Raw genomic sequence first — 19,577 nt, 5'->3', positions numbered from 1 at the left:
CTACGGCAGCAAGGCGAACTACTGATAGCCTCCACCAAGATGGCGGTAGTGCTTCCTACTTGGAAAGGAATCACTTCCGACTCGCACGCTCTCCCTTCCCTCCTCTCTCTATCTCTGGCTATGGCCGCAGTGGGGCTGTCAGACGCCGAATTGCGGGCGGAACTGCTGGCTCTGGGCTGCCAGCCGGGGCCTATCACTGATTCCACTCGCAAGCTCTACGCCAAGAAGCTCACCCGCCTGCGGGCTGAGGTGGCTGCTGGGCAGAGGAGCCGCGGGGGCCGGGCGCCCCCTCAGGGCTCTAGCGGCCCCGCGAGGCCGAAGCCCGCCGCCAGCAGTAGCAGCAGCAGCAGCAGCAGCCCCAGAGTCGCTCCTCGGGCCCGCGTCCCGGTTAGGCGGGAGAGCGAGGAGGAGGAGGAGGAAGAGGAGGAGGAAGGCGGTGGGAGCTTCCAGCCGCCTCGCAGGGTCGCGGCGCTGCCGCAGAGAAAGCCCTGGTGGGCAGAGAGCGGTGGGGCGGCCGGGAGGAGCCCGCTGGCGGCAGGTGGCGGGGCGGCCTCTAGCAGCTCCCTGGCGGGAAGCGGTGGGTTAGCCTCCAACAGGACCCGGCTGGAGACGGCCCTGTATCCGAGAGACACTCCGGACAGGCTCCCTTCCAGCAGCCAGTATGGAGCGGCATCGACGGGAGGAGGAGTGGGGCTGAGCTCTAGCCAATGGTGGGGGAGGGAGAGGGAGCAGGCCACGATCCCCAGCGCCCCTTGGGGATCAGTCACCGGAGAAAGCAGTCCAGCTTTTAGCAGTAGGACCTATTTGGAGACAGAAAGGGGGATAACGCCCAGCTCCTATTTGGGAGCAGGCAGAGAGGGGTTAAGCTATAGGAGCCCATGGAGAGTGGAGAAAGAGGCTGGGGTGTCTTCCAGGAGTTCCAAAACCCAATGGAATACGGGAAGAGAATTAAGCCACAGTGCTCGTTGGGATGGTGCACATACAAATGTAAATTTAAAATCCAAAACTCAGGGTGCAGGAAGAAAGGACAGGGGCCTAGAATTTTATCTCTCCTGGTTCTTGTGGCTGGCAACCTTAGGACTGTTGGTAATTTTCCTGGCTATCCTTTGGGTGAAGATGATGGGACCTGCCCGACTGCAAGGGGCTGAGGACTGTACGTTCAAAGTTCAACCATCCTTTTGAGATACTGTTATCTCTTTTCCTCTTCAAGCTGAGTTTCATTCTTCCCCTCCCTGCTAGTCTCATAATTTTATTTCAGTCTCTTGTACTTTTGAAAGTTTTGCAAGGGGAGGGGGGATAACTCAGGGATTTCTTTTCCAACTGAATTTTGCTTTCGAGCTTTTTAGTCCTAATAATGGATGTATAAAGGAATGTTTGTCTAGACTCCATTTTAGGAAAACTGTCACACCTAATTTCCGGTGCATGTTCTAAGGATGTTCTATAAAAATCACAGTCTTTCATACTGACTACCAAGCAAGTACAACATCTGAAGCATATAGCATGATCTGCTGCAATCACCAAAAATACGTTCTTATATTTAATTGGAACAAATGACTTCTGCTTTATCAGATTCTCTGAATATACACCATGTTGTTCCCAAAAAGATATGTAGCGAATTTGTCTCAGCCTTTATAAAAAGAATACTGTCATGTTTCTAGGGAAAAAATCTGCAGTGATTCTTCCTAAGAAAACAGATTAGTACTTGCTTCATGCTGGAAAAGAATGCAGTGTCTTCCCTTCCTTCTTATAGTCTAGGGCCTATCATATAATCAAAATGGTTCTTAGTCATGACAGAAATCAACAGACAAGTCTCTTCAACTCTTTCATCAATATGATGTTTTAAGTTAACTTGCCTACAGTATTAAAAATTGCATTTTTAGTCACAGGTACTCATAATTTGAGAGGTATTTCAAGACTCTAAATTGCTATATATAGATAGTCTGACAAATATTCATATTTGATATGAATGGAGTTTATACTATCTTTCATTTACTACCATGGTATGCAAATCATTTCCTCTTTATACTGTTATATATCTGCAGTTAGACACAGTTTTATTCCAATGCACATTCAAATAGAAGGAGGTCCCATTCAGTTATATGGGGCATATTTCCAAATAAGCATATATTGGTTGTAATCTGAAATATATTTGTCTGAAAGTAAATCATACTGAAATCTGTAGACCTTCCAAACAACCATGGTTAGGTTCATAGAGTTAAACTTATATTTTAAAAAATATGTTTCTGGAAGGCTAGGCATGTAAGTTTTTAGCAGCAAAACAAAGCAGCTTCTAATCAGGAAGGCCAAAGTAATACTGAACTATTACTTATTAAGGTGCCACAAAACCATTTATCGTTTTAAAAGATCAAGTTTGAATTGCTTAGGCCTTGACAGGAATGTGTAGTTTATAGCTAGCTAATCCTTTTTTCTTTTTGTTCACAGTGAAGTTGTTGCCCATGGATTGTTCCGAAAGAACAAATGATGTAAGCATAAATTTTTCTTTGGGGTCCCAAGTGTTAAATTTAATATTTAAGCATACCATATATAACATTTATTGCCATTGTTGTTGCAGAAGTGAACCTCATGTTTCCAGGGAAGAATGTAATGATTTATTGATGTGAAATTAATAGGCTGCATTTTGTTGGAATAAAAGAGTCTTCAAACCATATTAATTAAAGCTGCTACAAATCTGAATCCTTGTTTTTATGGAAATATTTTTTAGTCAATTGTAACAGCCTGTAGTAAGATGGAGGTGGGAGGGGTAACTTTCATCTTGTACAGTTGTGCTCATAACTAGGTAGGACTCACTGCACTATCAGATTGTTCTTAGTTTCTTGTAGCTGGTTAAATTACAGATCTATGGACTTATTTTATCTCTTTTCAGTTCTGTCAAGCACAACAAGAAGAAAAAGTAATGAGCATACTATATGAGTTATATAATTACCTTTCAATACAAGCTGGTGAGCTCTTGTTTTCTTTTCTAGAAATTATTTCTATGTCTGTAAAAATAGGTTCCCTATCATCAAGATATTTTCAAACTTACTCCCTATTTAGGATTAAGTCAACTGTCATCTCCCCATTTAGGAGATGTCAGTTGACTATTTCAGTCTTTGTGTTCTAAGGGAGAATTAAAGGATGTCCCTGACCAAAGTGCAAGCAAATTTCACAAGTTTAGAGTCACTGTGGTGTAGTGGTTCAAATCTAGTGTCCACTTGGGTACCACATGCATTTGCAGCCTAACCTACCTGCCAAAATTGTGAGTCTAAAATAGAACAATGTAACATGCTGGGGGGGGGGGGGGCTGTATTGGGCTTAAATGAAGCAAATAAATAAAAAAGTTCAAGGTATCCGTTTTGTCTTTCATAAATATATACTATCATTTAAGAGGGCTGACTACCATCTAGAAATTTCCAGATTGGCAATTGACTGATTGGAATGTAGTACTAGGCTGATTACAGGAATTTGAGATAGATATCCCGCATTTTTATAGACATTCAAATTTTTATAGGATCTTGGTATGGTTTTGTCTTTAAAAATCATGGTTCTCCAGTGCTGGCAGTGAAGCACCATGAATTTCAAAGAAATTGATCTTTTGCAAGCTGGATAAGTACATAGACCATTGGCTAGAATACCCTATGAACTGATACATGTGCTGACTTTCAAAAACCTCATTTCCATTTTTTTTAATACTAAAGCTGTTTACCAGTGTATTCATTTCAATCTGCAGTGGCAAACTGCTGCTTCACTCTGATGGGAATTAGCTTATAGAAGAACCTATGGGGAATGTTGGTAAAGGTGACGGTAAGCTGCTTTGAGACTCCTTTGGGTAGTGAAAAGCGGCATATAAGAACCAACTCTTCTTCTTCACCGCAACATCACTATAGCTTTCTCACTAGGAAACTTGTATCTTGGAAACATTAATGTATGTTTCTGTCCTTGCAGAGAAGGTTTTTAGCATTTTAACTCTGCTTTTCTGATGCATTATATATGGGGGATAGAGGAATATAGGAAACTTGCTTCCAAGAGCTCTGTGGTTTTTAAGCTTTGCTGAAATTAAGACCGTTATTGTAGTATTTTCTGACACATATAACCCCCCTTTAGGGGAAGATACTTTTAAAATCTTCTAAATTAACTACTGTGTTTGTTGTTCATGGTCAACAAAGCTACAAACACACACTGGAGAGGGCTCAGTAAGAAGGCTCTTTGATATTTCCATTTCAGATGCTTGCATTGCTGAAGAGGAACGTTACTTTTAAATTTAAACTGGGAGTTGGGTTGCCTTATTAGCATTAAAGTGGAAACTTTACAACTGCCTTTTAATCTGCATAAGTGCATGATAAATTTATAAGCAAACTAGAAACTTCTAGCTGTTGAGCATTTTCCTCCCTTGTTTTCACTGTCTCCCTGGGGCTGCCTAGATCATATTTGGAACTGTAGCTGGGAATGATGCTTTATAGCAGTGGCTCTCAGCCTGGGGGTTGGGACCCCTTTGGGTGGTCAAACAACCCTTTCACAGGGGTCATGGCAGGGCAAGCAGCTTGGTGGTGGTGGTGGGTGCTCCACCACTGTTGTTGCTCCTGCAGGGGCCACACAACAGCCTTGCGGGGTAGTTCGAAATAGTGTGTTCATCTTTCTGGAGCTGCAGAAAAGAGTGATATCAGCATGGTGGAACGAGGCAGAACTCAACCGAGAAACCCTGGAAAAGAACAATTTATATACAATCATGAACAATGGATCTTCATGCCATTGGTCAGTTACAGTTTACTTTCTGTGAATTGGGGGTCATCACAACATGAAGAACTGTATTAAAAGGTCTCATTAGGAAGGTTGAGAACCACTGCTTTATAGTATAGTAGTGTTTTATACTATAGGAGTGAAAGGCCTATATTTCCTTACTCTTCTAGTGCCCACTTATGTCATGAACATGAGATTTAATTGTATTTATGTTAATCTGTGTTCAGTAACTAAAAATATTAGAAGTCATAAAGTAATCTCTGTAAATTCTGTATAAGCATTTTGGCTTACTATAATTGGGTTAAAGAAGAATTTGTTCAGGGCTGTATAATCTTTGGTAAGTTTCCTAAGGGGGAAAATAACACTGTTTCTCTCCCTCCTCCCCCCCCCCCAGGCAAATTTGAGTGTGGAAATACTGAGAATCTAGAAAGTAAATGCATTCAGGTTGAAGAAGCAAGAGATTATATAGAGGTAAACTCACAATACATTTATGTTGCTAATTTGGGGGTTTTGGTATTTGCTTCTCATTACCCTTCATTTGTTTTTGTTTTGCTTTCAGCAGTTCTGGGCCAATGGATGGTATTCCCAGTTTTTACTTGATATGCCATTTTTATACATGTGTTATGTTTTTTGAGAAACCTAAATAATGTGACTGCTCAGACTTTAAGTTCATTTTTTCTTTCGGAGAAACCAAATGTTTCCTACAGCAGCTGGAAGTATAGTTTTCCATTGCTCACCACAAAGCAGTATAAAACACCTTGCTTTTCTTCTTCAGGTATACCTCTTTACAGAAAAAGACTGCTAAGTGTGAGCGGTACAAAGTTCTATCTTGGCATTTTAGTCAAGGTGTTTTCCAGTGATGCGTGTTTCCTGCATCATATATACACATTGTAAAATGTATCCAGTTTGTCTGCTGTTTTCCAGTTAGTTGCATTATCATAGAATCATAGAGTTGGAAGGGGCCATACAGGCCAACTAGTCCAACCCCCTGCTCAACGCAGGATCAGCCCTAAGCATCCAAGAAAAATGTGTATCCAACCTTTGTTTGAAGACTGCCAGTGTCTTCAGTTAAATACATTTAGAAACTTAATGAATCTAGTTGTGCAGTGGTTAATAACTTATAGGGAAAGTAATACATCTGTAAGAAAAACATTCATGAACAGGAGAATACAGAACTAATGTTCTGGGGTATCTTACTTTACAGAATGTGACTGGCAGCTCAGTAAAGCAGTTTAGGGATGCCTTGCAGTGGTTGCTGGACAATCAGAAGGATTCAGGTATATGGTGAGTGAACAGGAGCAATCATCGTATTTCTGATGTGAGCCCTTCATCTCTTAAGGTGTGCCCAAGAACTTTTGTTTAGGAACCCATTCATGAAAGATGTGCTGCTTTTTAGAAAATGCTCTGTGCGTATGCATGTTTGTGTGGGGCCCAGCTTTCTAGAGCCAGCTATCTTCTCTTGATCTTACAGCCATTCCACAGGCACTGCAAAATGTTTTTATTTAGCTTAGCATTTGATATGTCTAAGAATATGACTGCACAGAATGTGAGCCCCATGCTGAACACAGCTTACCAGCCACAAATGGCAGCCTTTCAGGGAACTGATATTTCTGCTGCCTGCTTGCCTGGGACTGCATGAGAGTGGCAGACATCTTGCAGATAATCATATTTAGTGATGGGCTGTGTGTCTGGATCATGTTTTACAGGCCTGATTGAGGGTCTTCAGTTGTTATGCTGCTTTTTCAGCCTTTTGACTGTGGAGGAGTTCCTTGAAAGTGATGTCAGCTGGCCATGCCCCCTGAAAGTGCTGTGTCACTGGAACTGACATCACCACCCATACCCTTTGTCCTTTCACCCCCTTCCCCAGCCTTTATTATTCCTATGGCAGCTCTGCCTCATGTAGGCTGGAAAGAAGGTCAGGAGCTGAGAAGACAGCCATACCATGCCACAGCTGTCTCCCCCCCCCCTTTGATTTTCACACCTACGGCCTGCCCACTGAGCTCTCTGGGCAGAGGCAGCCAGTTTCTTAGCTTGTGGCTAAGTCCATTAAGGTAGGAGGGGAAAGGGTGTGGACCCCCTCTGGAGCTCCCATGGACCCCTGGCTGGGAATCCCTGCTCTGATTGGTCGTGAATTGTTTGAAAATTTGTGGGATCTCCATTTTATAAAGACATTTTTTAGAACTTTCTCTAACCTTATGTAAGTTAGCATCCTATGTATATAGATGGGTTTCATTCCTCAGCCTGAGGTCTTAGATCATGTAAGGTAAGCAGTTTTGGAAAGTCAAGAAGGGGAAACCTGAGAATGTGCTAATGCTCAAGGTTTGCTTGAAATACTGAGAGTCTAATGTGGCAGCCTCCCAGTTTGGAGGAAGAGTACACAGTGGGCTGTCTGATGAAATGTAAAACTTTCTTCAGGCATCAAAGATATTTATTAACCACACTTCGTTTTAAGAGATTTTATACTTGAACACCATGGTACTTTATCCTAGTGGTAGAAGTATGACCTCAGTTGTGCTGTCTTTGGTTTCATGTGGTATGAATTCAGAAGAGTTACAGAGATTGTTTTTCGTTAGGAGTATTTGTTCAGCCATATTAAGCTCATAGTGAATGTTTGTGTTTATCAGGGTGCTTTGTGGCTGTAGGACTGAATAAAGATTAGTACTTTAAATATTTTGTATCTCATACACAGTTGATTTGCTCACTGGTGTAAATTGCAGGATCTTCACTATCTTTAGTTTTGGACAAATGAAAACGTTCCTTCCCTCTTCAGTTCCTTTGATGTTCTTGTACTTGGAGTTTATTGGTACAATAATAGCTGCACCGTATATCTAGAGGGTAAACATCACTGTGTGCAAATCATCCTGGAATTTTGTTTAGCCCTTTGAAAAATTGCAAAGTCTCTTTAAGTGCCTATTATATATTTATAAGGACTTCCTTGCTTGTCTCAGCCTGATGTTATAGATTATTCTCTTGAACTATGTGGGAGATATCAAGAACCACTCACTGCAGGCAGGGTGCCCATATACATATGTTTCCAAGCTCCCCACTACAGATGTGTTATTTGAAAGCAAAATTATTTTTGATAAGAAGGAAAGAAGGGATAATAGCAATCTGAAGTGCATTTCCTTGCAGTTATTCAGAGAGCAAACCAGCTAGGATCCTGTGAATATGCTGCATCCACTTGTCTTTGTTATTTCTGTTATCACTAAAATTCTTTACATTAGACATCCTGTCTGAATGGAAGTTGCTCTTGAAGTTTGTTTGCTTGTTAGTTTATTTATATACCGCCCTCCCCAAAGGCTCAGGGCACTTTACATAAAACAGGAATGATACAGGTAACTCAGTTTGTAATAATGTGATAACAGCAACAACAATATAGGGATAATAATAAACATTGTAAAACAGTAGAATACTGGGGAGAACATTAATCAAGTTATCAGAGAACCTGAAGTTTTGAAATAAATGTTTGAAACTGCCAGGCACAAAATCCACCCTGCTTCGAATTATCTTCTCTAATAGACTTGGGCACTTTAGGGTCTCCCGCAGGGAAAGGACTTTCCTAGCACTTCCTACCCTGGAAATGCTAGGAAACAGCACGGGTTGACACCAAAACCCTTCACCTTAACTTTTAAATGAGTTTCAAACTGGTTTAACCATTATGACTCCTTACCAGGAATCTCTTTGAAATGTGGTTATTTGAATTTCCAAGGTGACTTCGTGGAAGGCTCAATTCACTCAGCCTCCAGCCTCCAGTATTCTTTGGGGAAACTATGGCAGCTAAAGCTGCTTACACTTATAGAGTAGATATGACCTCACCCATGTATTGCAATCTTTTCTGAGTCATAATCTTTCATAATCAAATCCTAAAATATTTGCAGCCCTTTTCAAATCACTGGGATTTACATGCAAGTCACTTTGCACAGAGTTATATTGATTATTCAGTTATAGAAGATGATCTTAGGTAAGTCTATAACAGATTGTTTTGCTTTCTGTGCATATAAATTAGCAGATGCTGGTGCCTCAGTTCAGCAGACAGCTTCAGAAAAAAATATGTCCATGTTGTTAACATGTTGTTGACAGGCCTGAGTGATGATAAAATGCCCCTTCTTCCCTGTTTCTTTATCTAAAACGGTGAACATTTTAAAATGCGTCTCATTTCTCCATTCTTTACGTGTGAAGACTCCACAGTGCTCAACACTGTTCCCTTGGGGGGCGTGTGTTAGTTTTGCTAGTGGGATTGAATTGAGAACTTTCTAATTAAGATTTTCTTCACCATTACAAATCATAGCATGGAAGAGCAAAATACACTCCCCATTTTTGTATTTGCCATAATTAAGAGTTTCATCAACACTTGAGCAAATTGATCCTGTTCTGGCAGATCGATATGGAACTCAATATGAATGTACTGTGCTAAAAAGCTGCTGCAAGCAAATGTTGTGTGAACTTACCTGACACTGTTCTGATAAAAGCAGAGCCAAATAAGACCTCTTTGGGAGTTCTGCTAGATAGAAAGTTCTTCTGTTTCACAGAGTTAGGCTATGAGTAGCACAATGAAGCCAATAAAGAGTTGGGTGTGAAGTAATGTCAGCAGCATACTTGCACTCTGCTGCGATTTCTTGGTCAGCAAATCTGAAGTATCTGTGTGCAATTAGCTATTAGTTGCAACTCCAGAGGGGCATCTATTAGCAGTTACAAATTAGATCACTCAGGTTTCTTAATATGTGTTTACTGAAAAGAGCCAGCAGCTAGGAACCCTGCATCAGGACCTCTCCCAATTTGCTCTTGTACAAAGTCTTCCAGAATATATTTGCTACTGTGCGGTTTAGTCACTTACCCCTTTAGTGTTTGTACCATTTTATTTTCATATTCAGACTTCACCCCATTCATACACACTACGGTTCTGCAGTAACCACAGACTGTGCCCTGTGTATACTCTCACAGCAAAAATACATGCCATACCCTATAATCTCCCTTCAGATCCTGGTCTTTCCTCCCATTTGCTGTTTTCTTCCACTCCTTGGCATTTCTTCACATATCCTGATTCCATCTTCTGTTATGCTGAGATCTCCTTATTCTTCATTTCTCTGGATCCTCACAAGACCAATGTTCACCTGACACCTGGTTGATGCAGAACAGTCAAAAGAAAGCACAACCACTGCTATGATTGGGAGGGAGAGGAGCTAGAACTGCCAAAGCCACCATCTACACTACCATAAAAGGGCATCTTATTTTGCAGCATAAGGGTTTCTGCATACATTCATATATGGGGAGCACATAGAATGGTGCTTGTCATCCATAAGTTCTTTTTCCCAATGCATCAAGTTTTATTTCAGGAGTATGTATTTAAATAATGTGTTTCCAGATGACCTGTGGTAATTTGTTTCAAAAAATTAGATCAACATGCATACATACCTTCAGTTGTTCTCTGTGTAATCACTGGAGGAGGGATTCCAATTAAAAGTTTAATCTCCTGCCCACTGAGATGTGCTGTCAAAGACCTGTAGAGGAGGACTTCACTTTGCTGATGGATATTCCTACCCTGCTGTCTTTCCAAAGCTCTATCCTTCAGCTAGTAAGGCACCAATATTCAAATATGCCCATGACACTGATAGCAAGAACCTATTTTTTCTGAACAGTGTGATAAAAAACTGAGCTGCCTGAGAAATACAGACCATCTGAGTGTTTATTTTTGTTCAAAGGCTCTTCTTGTTTCTTCCTATCAGGTTACAAGGTGATGATCCTTCAGAAAAAGTTACTTCTGTGGACCAGGTGGTTTGCCTGGAGTCTTCGCGTCCTCGAATGAGTTTAGGATGTCGTTTCCACCGAGCACTATGCACAGCCATTACAAACCTATTTATATTCTTTTGGAGTATGTCTTTGTTTTTGTTTTTCTGTGACAACCAATTTTAAGCACTGTTAATACCCTGTTTTCTTTTGAGTGTTGCACTGGCAGACATTGTCAGGGTATTTAGAGGGTTTGAACCAGGTGACAACTTTCCTGTTATGCACACAACATAGAAGGATCTCCTCAAAGGATATATATGTGAATACTACTGAGAAAACTAGGAGTAAGAATTATAGAGTCGGAAGGTGCCTCCAGGGTCATCTAGTCCAACCCCCTGCACAATACAGGAACACACAACTACCTGCCCACTCACAGTGATCCCAATTTCATGCCCAAGTGATCCCTACCACCACCAAAAATCTCCAGAATCCAGCCTGGCCTGGAGGACACTAAAATTTGACACTATCAAATTTCTGTGAAGCAAACCCAGAGGAAGCCTTGACTGCATAGACCAGAGTTCAAATTCTCATTCAGCCATGAAGTTTGGTGATCCTAAGGCAGTCATCATTTATTATTTAAAATATCTACATCCTACTTTTCCTTATTGCTCAGGGTGGCTTAATACTTCATATTTAAAACATACAAAGTAAAATAACCCCCTCCAATCCTTTTCCATCTCTAAAACATATCTATAGTAAACACCCCAAAACCTTCTAGAGATGGTAGCCCCCACCTTCACCTCTTCAGGAAGCCCATTCTAGAGGAATTATAGCCCATTCAATTTTGTTCCGAGCTTTTTGGTGAAACTGAACTGTGAGAACTTGCAAAAAAGTATTCGGTCTTTGAGAGAGGAGAGTTTCATAATTATGGTTTAGCAAGCAAGAATTACTTCTCTACATAACATGACTGCTTAAATGGGATTTTTTTTTAAAGAGTACTCTGGATTGATTGATTTTAGGAACTGCATGGGGTCTTAGGGCCTTGCTTGCCTGGCCATTTCTTTGCATTCTCAAGATTCTATTATTGTGCTATCCTCCCAGGTTTAGCTTTCCTCTGGGGGGTTTTGATTCTCCTGAAGTATTACTGGCGGAAAAGAGAAGAGGAGGAGCGGGCCATGTATAAAATGGTGCAGAAAATCATAGGTAAGAGCTATCTGCTGCTTGAAATGCAACGGTAATGCTTCTAGTTCAACAGGACTGCACATTTTCTTGACTCTGTATCATTCTCTGAATAGCTGCTGTCCAGAGTCACTACAAAGAGTGGGAGCAGAATTTGGAACGCTACCCTTATGTAGGCATTCTGCACATCAGAGACACACTCATCCCACCAGAGGACAGGTAAGCCTGTCTTTGCATGAAGCATTGCTCTGCATTGTTCCTGTAGTTGTGAAATTAATCTCCAAGAGCAGACATCTTCTCTAGTTCATTGCAAGTGTCTAGTATGTGATATAGCTACATTCCTCTGCACGCATGACTGCCATGATTAATAGTCAGTGATGGAGCTGCCTGTTCTAAATGTGTTTGATCGTTTTTAAAAACACTGCCTATGCCCGTGGGCACCCTGACCTGTATAGCCCAAGCTAGCCCAGTCTCTTCAAGCTAAGCAGTGTCAGTCCTGGTTTGGGAGACCTCCAAATAAGTCCAGGATGGCTACACCAAGGCAGGCAATGGCAAGCCATCTCTGATAGTCTCTTGCCTTGAAAATCCTATGGGTTGGCTGTAAATCAGCTGCAGCTTGATGGCATTTTCCACCCCCACCACCATGCTCGCTTGTCACCTCAGAATGCTGAGGTGCATTACTTAAGAAATTGCTGCAAATGTTTGAGGGAAAGACTGATAGGGATACCAAAGTTGTGATAAAGCATGCATATCAAACATTATCTGGTATAGGAAGGAAGCAAGGTTTTTCAGTCCCTTAATTACACTATCATTTTCTAGCCTATTGAGTACAATATGGAGCCTCGTGACGGTCACATTACCACAGGTGGCAAAAGTAGTTAGCCATGATCTTACCTGCCTTTGCCATCCTTGGCTCAGAGCTCAAAGCAGAAAGCTGCCCAGCACCTACCCAACTGCAGAGGCACTCACTAAGGGTTCTAATATTTGAAGAGTTTATGCAAGTCTTCCAGCTGTATCTATCGACAGGATTTAGAAGTTACTGCTATCTTTGGGCTTCCTTTTGCTACATGTAAGCTGAAGCTCTTATTATTAGCATGTGCTTTGTAAGTGTAAAGTGCCATCAAGTTATAAAAAACTTATGGTTACTCGTAGGATTTTCAAGGCAAGAGACGAACGGGTGGCTTGCCATTGTTTGCCTCAACATAGTGACTCTGGAATTCTTTTGTGGTCTCCCATCTAAATACTAATCAGGGTCAACCCTGCTTAGCTTCTAAGATTTGACAAGATTGGGTTAGTCTGGGCCATCCAGGTCCAAATACGTTTTATGCCCTAAACTAAAACCAGATAAGTCCATTATCTTCATTGTGGTTCTGTTTCCTTTCTCTTGTCTTGGCAGGGATATTCAGGCAAGTTCCAAAGTGTCTTTATTTCTCTCCTCTCCCTTTTCTTTCTTTTTTTTTTACTGCCCCAGGAAAAAACTGAAGCGAGTTTGGGATCGAGCAGTGGATTTCCTTGCTTCCAATGAGTCACGGATTCAGACAGAATCACACAGAGTAGCAGGAGAGGATATGCTGGTGTGGCGTTGGACACAGCCTTCTTACCTCTCTGATTCAGAGCACTAGCCCCAAAGGAAGGCCAGACCAGCATTACAACACTGTGCAGGGGTGATGTGCCCCTTCTCAGTAGGGAAGGTGCTGCCTCTACTCAGGTGTGCTCTTTGACACCATTGTTCATGTGTACAAGAGGGAAGAATGACTGTTCAAGGCAATCATTTGTCAATAGTGGCTGTAAGTTGGATATACAGACGTACACCAAAGCTACTTTTCTCTGGCATGTATTTGGCCTCCCTAGTACAGCCCTCTGAAAAAGGAAATTGTCCAGTTGGAAGATACCATAAATAGTTTTGCCCTGTGTTTAAGGGAAAAAACTATCTGATTTGTCACTTGGATCGGCAGTGCTGAAACTATTACGAGGTATTTTAAAGAGAATGAGCGACTGTTTACTACAGAGCTGCAGTGGGCAGAAACTGAGGTGTGTAAGATGTTGATGCTCGCCAGTAGGCCCAGGGTTGCCTGCTTGTAGGGTGATAGGTGGGACTGAGAGGGAATGTTCCATGTGCCTTTTGTAGACAGCTTGGGTTTGTAGCAATCTGCAGTCTTTGTGCTTTTTTTCCCCATAGGGAGTGGTAGAATAATGTCAGCTCAGAGAAAGCACCTGAAAATATTCTTGTAAACATAGTAGAAAGCCTGCAGTTGTTGTTTTTTTTAAGGGGGGAAAACTTGAAAAATGGCTTGTGGGACAACCACGAAAAGCAATAGCCATAATCTGTGTCATATGTAGTCCATGTGTTACTCGAGAACAAATTGAGGTGGCTGCAGTGTTGAAAACAAAAATGTCATAGAAATCAAGAGTTTGGGCAGCACAGCCGTGAATGGAATGCTGCATTCTAGCAATACTGTAACCTGTTTTGTGCATATACCATATTGACTGCCCCAAGCAGTTAAGTGTATGTTCATTTATTTTAAGAAAAAATATTGCGCCAGAATGCCATGTACTCTTGCAATATCAGAGAGTCTGTCCTTCAATTGCATCTCATTCTAGTACTGATGCTCGGCATGCACCAGTCCATGGTGAACGTAGCCCTCTATCCAGTTGGTGTGGTAGGCAGGGTATATATGAATTCATAGTAATGTATGCACTTGCAAGACTGGAGGCAAATTGGGTTGAGGCTTTATGCTGCTGCTGGCTTTGAAGAAGCATATTCATTCATTTACAAGCAGGAGTCCTCCAAACTTGAAGTTTGCCCTTCTGCTCCCCCTACTGTCTAAACTGAAAAATATAAGTGTTGGAGTTTTTCACCTAGGTGTCCTTCGAGGCTGTCTCAGCGGCATGCAGCAATTCATTATATGCCTCCTGCTGATTCATCAGCCAAAATCGGTACAAAAACAGCCTCCAAAAACAAAGCACCAGGAGGTCTTATTGGTTAAGTAGAAGAAAATCCTGCATTCAATTGAATTTTATCCCCACATGTTGCCATCTGTAGAGTAGGCAGTATATTAGAGGAAGAGATTTTAACAGATGTCTCCATGGCATTAGCCATCGTTTTACACATACTCTCCTTATTGATCGAAGCGGATAATCAAGTGAAGGAAAGCCCTGGTGTTTAATGTGTTCTTAATTTCTGCTGATGTTTGAAAAAATTTCCACAGTGCCTGCATTCTTAGTGCTTTAAAACATTTGTGGGTATTTTTTTTACCATCTGACTCGAGGAGATGCCAAACATGGCTGTTTTGTACAGCCATTTAAACTGTTCGTTTTTGTTTTGTTTTTTAATGTAGATGGGCTGGTGCTATTTATTTTACACTTGTCTCTGCACATTTATGTTGCAAAATAAATGTTTGTTACAAACTGGACTGGCTAGTATTTGTAACTGGCACCCCCTGCTGAGGACAAACATGAGCAGGTTAATCCTAAGGATATTTATGCTGAAACATTGCTGAGCTCCATATTGTATCTGACAAGAGAACACTGGTCAAGCACAGTAATGCTTCAGAAAAAAAATCAAAGGCCCAGGGAATAAAGGACACTACACCTCAGCTTTTGGGAACAATTATTCAATGTTAACACTGCTTTTTAATTCCAATAGTCATTTGAAAGAAGGATTGTTATGATATATAAACTTACTACCCACCTCCTCTGGCTCTGTTAATCCAGTCTTGCCATCTTTTATATTGGGTTAAAAATCAATGCGACCTGTACAATGAAAGAAATGTGTAAACACCAGAAGAGACAGAGCCTCACCCACCACTTTTAACTCTCTTAAAAGTTGTTATGGCTTCCATAAAGGATCTTATTTTCAGAAAATGTAGGACTCTTAACTCCTAAAGTTGAAAACATGTGAGATGTCTCACATTCCCCCTATTTTGGGGGGAAAAATACAAGGAACTTGAATTGAAAGAGTGTCACTTCAAAAAGCTATGTTATGGTTGAGCAAAGGATTTGAACCCAGGTGTGCCAAGTCCAGTTTTCTGACTGTGTGATGCATCAAGAAAAGTCCAACGAATCTCTGATAAGGGGAAACAAAAATCCTTAGTGGTTCTCGTGGCCAAACTGCTTTGGACTTCTGAAGGGTTAAGCTCTTCCTTTTCTCCACTGTTCTTTCATGATATATTAAACGCTGCAAGTTCACAAACTACTTTAGAATCCTTGCAGAGATGCTGATTTGAGCATACAAGCTAATTCTATAGTAAAGTACAAATTACGAGATTTGCCTGCTTGTATTTACCTTGTATGGTCAAATTACATCTTTTAATGTGAGTAGCTGTATGTGTAATTGTTTCATAGAATCATAGAGTTGGAAGGGGCCATACAGGCCATCTAGTCCAACCCCCTGCTCTACGCAGGATCAGCCCTAAGCATCCTAAAGCATCCAAGAAAAGTGTGTATCCAACCTTTGCTTGAAGACTGCCAGTGAGGGGGAGCTCACCACCTCCTTAGGCAGCCTATTCCACTGCTGAACTACTCTGACTGCGAAAAATTTTTTCCTGATATCTAGCCTATATCGTTGTACTTGAAGTTTAAACCCATTACTGCATGTCCTCTCCTCTGCAGCCAACAGAAACAGCATCCTGCCCTCCTCCAAGTGACAACCTTTCAAATACTTAAAGAGGGATATCATGTCCCCTCTCAACCTCCTTTTCTCCAGGCTGAACATTCCCAGGTCCCTCAACCTATCTTCATAGGGCTTGGTCCCTTGGCCCCAGATCATCTTCGTCGCTCTCCTCTGTACCCTTTCAATTTTATCTATGTCCTTGAAGTGAGGCCTCCAGAACTGTACACAGTACTCCAGGTGTGGTCTGAACAGTGCCGTATACAATGGGACTATGACATCTTGTGATTTTGAAGTGATGCCCCTGTTAATACAGCCCAAAATGGCATTTGCCATTTTTACCGCTGCATCACACTGCCTGCTCATGTTTAGTTTACAATCCACAAGTACCTCAAGGTCTCGTTCACACACAGTGTTACCTAGAAGCGTATCCCCCATCCAGTAGGCATGTTTTTCATTTTTCTGACCCAGATGCAGAACTTTACACTTATCTTTATTAAATTGCATCTTGTTCTCATTTGCCCATTTTTCCATTGTGTTCGGATCTCGTTGAACTCTGTATCTTCCGGAGTATTTGCCAGTCCTCCCAATCTGGTGTCATCTGCAAACTTGATGAGTAGTCCCTCCACCCCCTCATCTAGATAATTAATAAATATGTTAAAAAGTACCGGGCCGAGCACCGAGCCCTGAGGTACCCCGCTACTCACCTCTCTCCAGTCTGATGAAACACCATTGACAACAACTTTTTGAGTGCAGTTCTCTAACCAATTCCCTATCCACTTAACTATCTGAAAATCCAGATTGCAGTCCTTCAACTTTTCCATCAGAACATCATGGGGGACCTTGTCAAAAGCTTTACTAAAATCCAAGTAAATGACATCAACCGAATTTCCCCGGTCCAGCAAACCTGTTACTTGGTCAAAAAAGGAAACCAGGTTGGTCTAACAGGACCTGTTGGAGACAAATCCATGCTTACTTCCCTGGATCACCAAATTGTCCTCCAGATGTTTGCAGATCGCTTCCTTTAATATCTGTTTAGGTTACTTTGACTATTTTCTTCTGGCACAACACAGAAGGCCGTGAAGGCTATATATAAATCTTAAATACCTAGGCCTATAAAGCTATCTTGTCCTCTTACTGTCAAAATTGAAGAAATATGCACCAAATAGGCATTTAAAATAAATTTTGCCCTTTATCTTTTTATTTTACATTTCCATTAAAGGCTTTTCATATTAAATGTTTTGTCTCCCACTGGCATGACAGCTGATGCTGTGCTATATTTATGGGAAGCCTTGTTTAGGGAACAGTGCCAGTTCTACTGGGAAGAGCAGCATGGAGAGGAGAGTAAAAAGGAACAGTCAGTGAAATGTGCCTGAAAGGAACTTGTAGTCACTCAAGAACCTGGCCTGTAAGCCTGAAACATTTGTGAAAACACTTGTTTTGTTCCTTCAGGAAGAGCATCACTTGTAATAGTAAGGCTTATGCTGTAGAACACAAGCAGCAGATCCCCTTTTAGGCAATGAGTCTGCATTACAACAAAGGCCCAGTTGTTGCACGGGATCCAGGTGTCTTCCTTCATGGTAACTCTTCTGGGGCAAGGATTTTGCTTTCTTCCTGCATCAATTTTGTTTTAGGAAAAGACGATTCCCATTGTGTCCCCTGGTACTGCAAGTACTACTGGTGCGCCATTGTTGTGAGCATCTGTCAAATACTCCTTGTGATGGTGGTAGTCACGGGCAGTTGCTTATTCACTGAGGGGAGGTTTTTAAAATCAATTTTTAGAAAAAGTGCTCCTTCATTGTCAGCTTTCAAAACTTAAAGTAAAACAGTGGCCCCTTCCACTCAAGCCTGGTTTCAGAAAATATTTGTATGCATCTGAAAAATCCTTGTTTCCCCCTTTCTTCGCCTTGTCTCAGAGCTATCCTGTGTCATCCTTACCTGTTCTGTGGGAATGGAATAAAAGGCATCTGTCCCGAGCATAAGTATAACACCATGACTAACACGAGAGGTTCTTTTAACTAATCAGGAGAAACAATCAGCCAGAATGTGAACACAGAGGCAGCTCACCCTGAGAGATTGTGTGCAGTGTTAATTTGTTCATTACATGAGTTTATTTTTAAAACAAGTCAAATTATAAAGAGTTATACAGCACTAGGCTATTGCATTGAAAAACAATATATTTTTAAGCCCCTGTTGATGTTTGCTTCTCTCCTTTAGTGGAATGCGTATTTTTCAGTTTTTTAATTGCGTGAAAATTGCACTGCAAGGTATGCCAATAGCCAAAGCAATCTCAAATACAGACTTGTATTAATTATCATGAGTGAGCAACCTGGGCGTTTTATGTGGCAGGAACTTTAGCAGCGGTTCTAACAAGAGTTTGTTTCCTGCATCTTAAAAAAAAACACGCAGCAGACCTCACTGAAGGCTGGGACCGCTGGGACTGGCCGCTGGCCGCAAAAGATTTGCTTCCATTTCAGACTGTGGCGAGGTAAGAAACAGGTGTTCCATTTTTACAGCACAGCAGAGAAACTTTCCTGTGCATTCCTCACAGGTGCTGAGCACTTCCTCTCCCTTCTCTGCTTGCTCCTGTCAAGTCCACTGACAGCTTTACTTCCAGATCAAAAAGGGGGAGAGACATCCTCAAAACTCATTTGAGTGATGCTGAAAATAAAGCCTCAAAATGTCTGCACGGCTGAGATAAAAGGATGAGGTGGCTCAGATCAGCGCCAAGGATGTCAGCACACAAATCACCACCCACTTTTTCCTGCTCTATCTGTACAACCCAGACTCGTGCATTCTTCTAGACCACCCACTTAAAGGAACCCAACGACAAGCATATAAAGCAAACAATAATCATAGATAAGTGTATGAATGTGTGTGTGTGTAAGTTAGACTTTAAGCTTTTACATCTGGGAAGTAAAAATGTACTGGATGGGAGGATACTCCTCTAGTGGTAGCAGGTATCAGTGAGATGTTGGGGTTTTGGTGGACTGAATTGAGCACGATTAACCAATGTGAAGCAACAGCAAAATGTGCAAATTTTATTTTAAGGTTTATCAACAGATACATAATATCTAGATCTAAGAGGTGGTGGTACCAATGTATACTGCATGGTCTGACCCCATTTGGAACCTTGAGTCAGGTTCTAGAGGCCTTTTTATAGAAGCTAGAGGCCTTTTATAAAAGCTGCAGAGTGGGTGCAGAGGAGAGCAACAAGATGGATTGGAGGTTTGGGGACTAAGCCTTACAGAGAATTGGGAATGTTCAGCCTGGAGAAGAGACTTCGGGGGGGGGGGGGGTATGATTATTGTTTTTAAGTATTTGAAGGGAT

General features: G+C 41.6%; 1 protein-coding gene across 2 annotated transcripts; it reads left to right on the top strand.

Annotated features, from left to right (window-relative positions):
- Positions 1 to 24: 24 nt before the first annotated feature.
- On the top strand, positions 25 to 15,050 carry LEMD2 (LEM domain nuclear envelope protein 2). 2 transcript variants are annotated; one of them, XM_077334400.1, is made up of 9 exons: positions 25 to 577; positions 2,443 to 2,483; positions 2,885 to 2,960; positions 5,129 to 5,205; positions 5,939 to 6,018; positions 10,458 to 10,603; positions 11,560 to 11,661; positions 11,754 to 11,856; positions 13,109 to 15,050. In XM_077334400.1, the coding sequence occupies exons 1-9, from the start codon at positions 40 to 42 to the stop codon at positions 13,257 to 13,259; spliced, it is 1,314 nt and encodes a 437-aa protein (XP_077190515.1). In that variant the 5' UTR covers positions 25 to 39; the 3' UTR covers positions 13,260 to 15,050. The 2 variants fall into 2 exon arrangements, with proteins under 2 accessions (XP_077190515.1, XP_077190513.1); XM_077334398.1 differs by having other exon boundaries at positions 25 to 1,153.
- The last annotated feature ends 4,527 nt before the right edge of the window (positions 15,051 to 19,577 follow it).

Source organism: Paroedura picta, chromosome 4 (assembly GCF_049243985.1).
Source record: "Paroedura picta isolate Pp20150507F chromosome 4, Ppicta_v3.0, whole genome shotgun sequence".
Lineage (NCBI taxonomy): Eukaryota > Metazoa > Chordata > Lepidosauria > Squamata > Gekkonidae > Paroedura > Paroedura picta.
The sequence above is the reverse complement of the archived record's forward strand: the minus strand, read 5'-3'. Positions and strand labels throughout refer to the sequence as shown.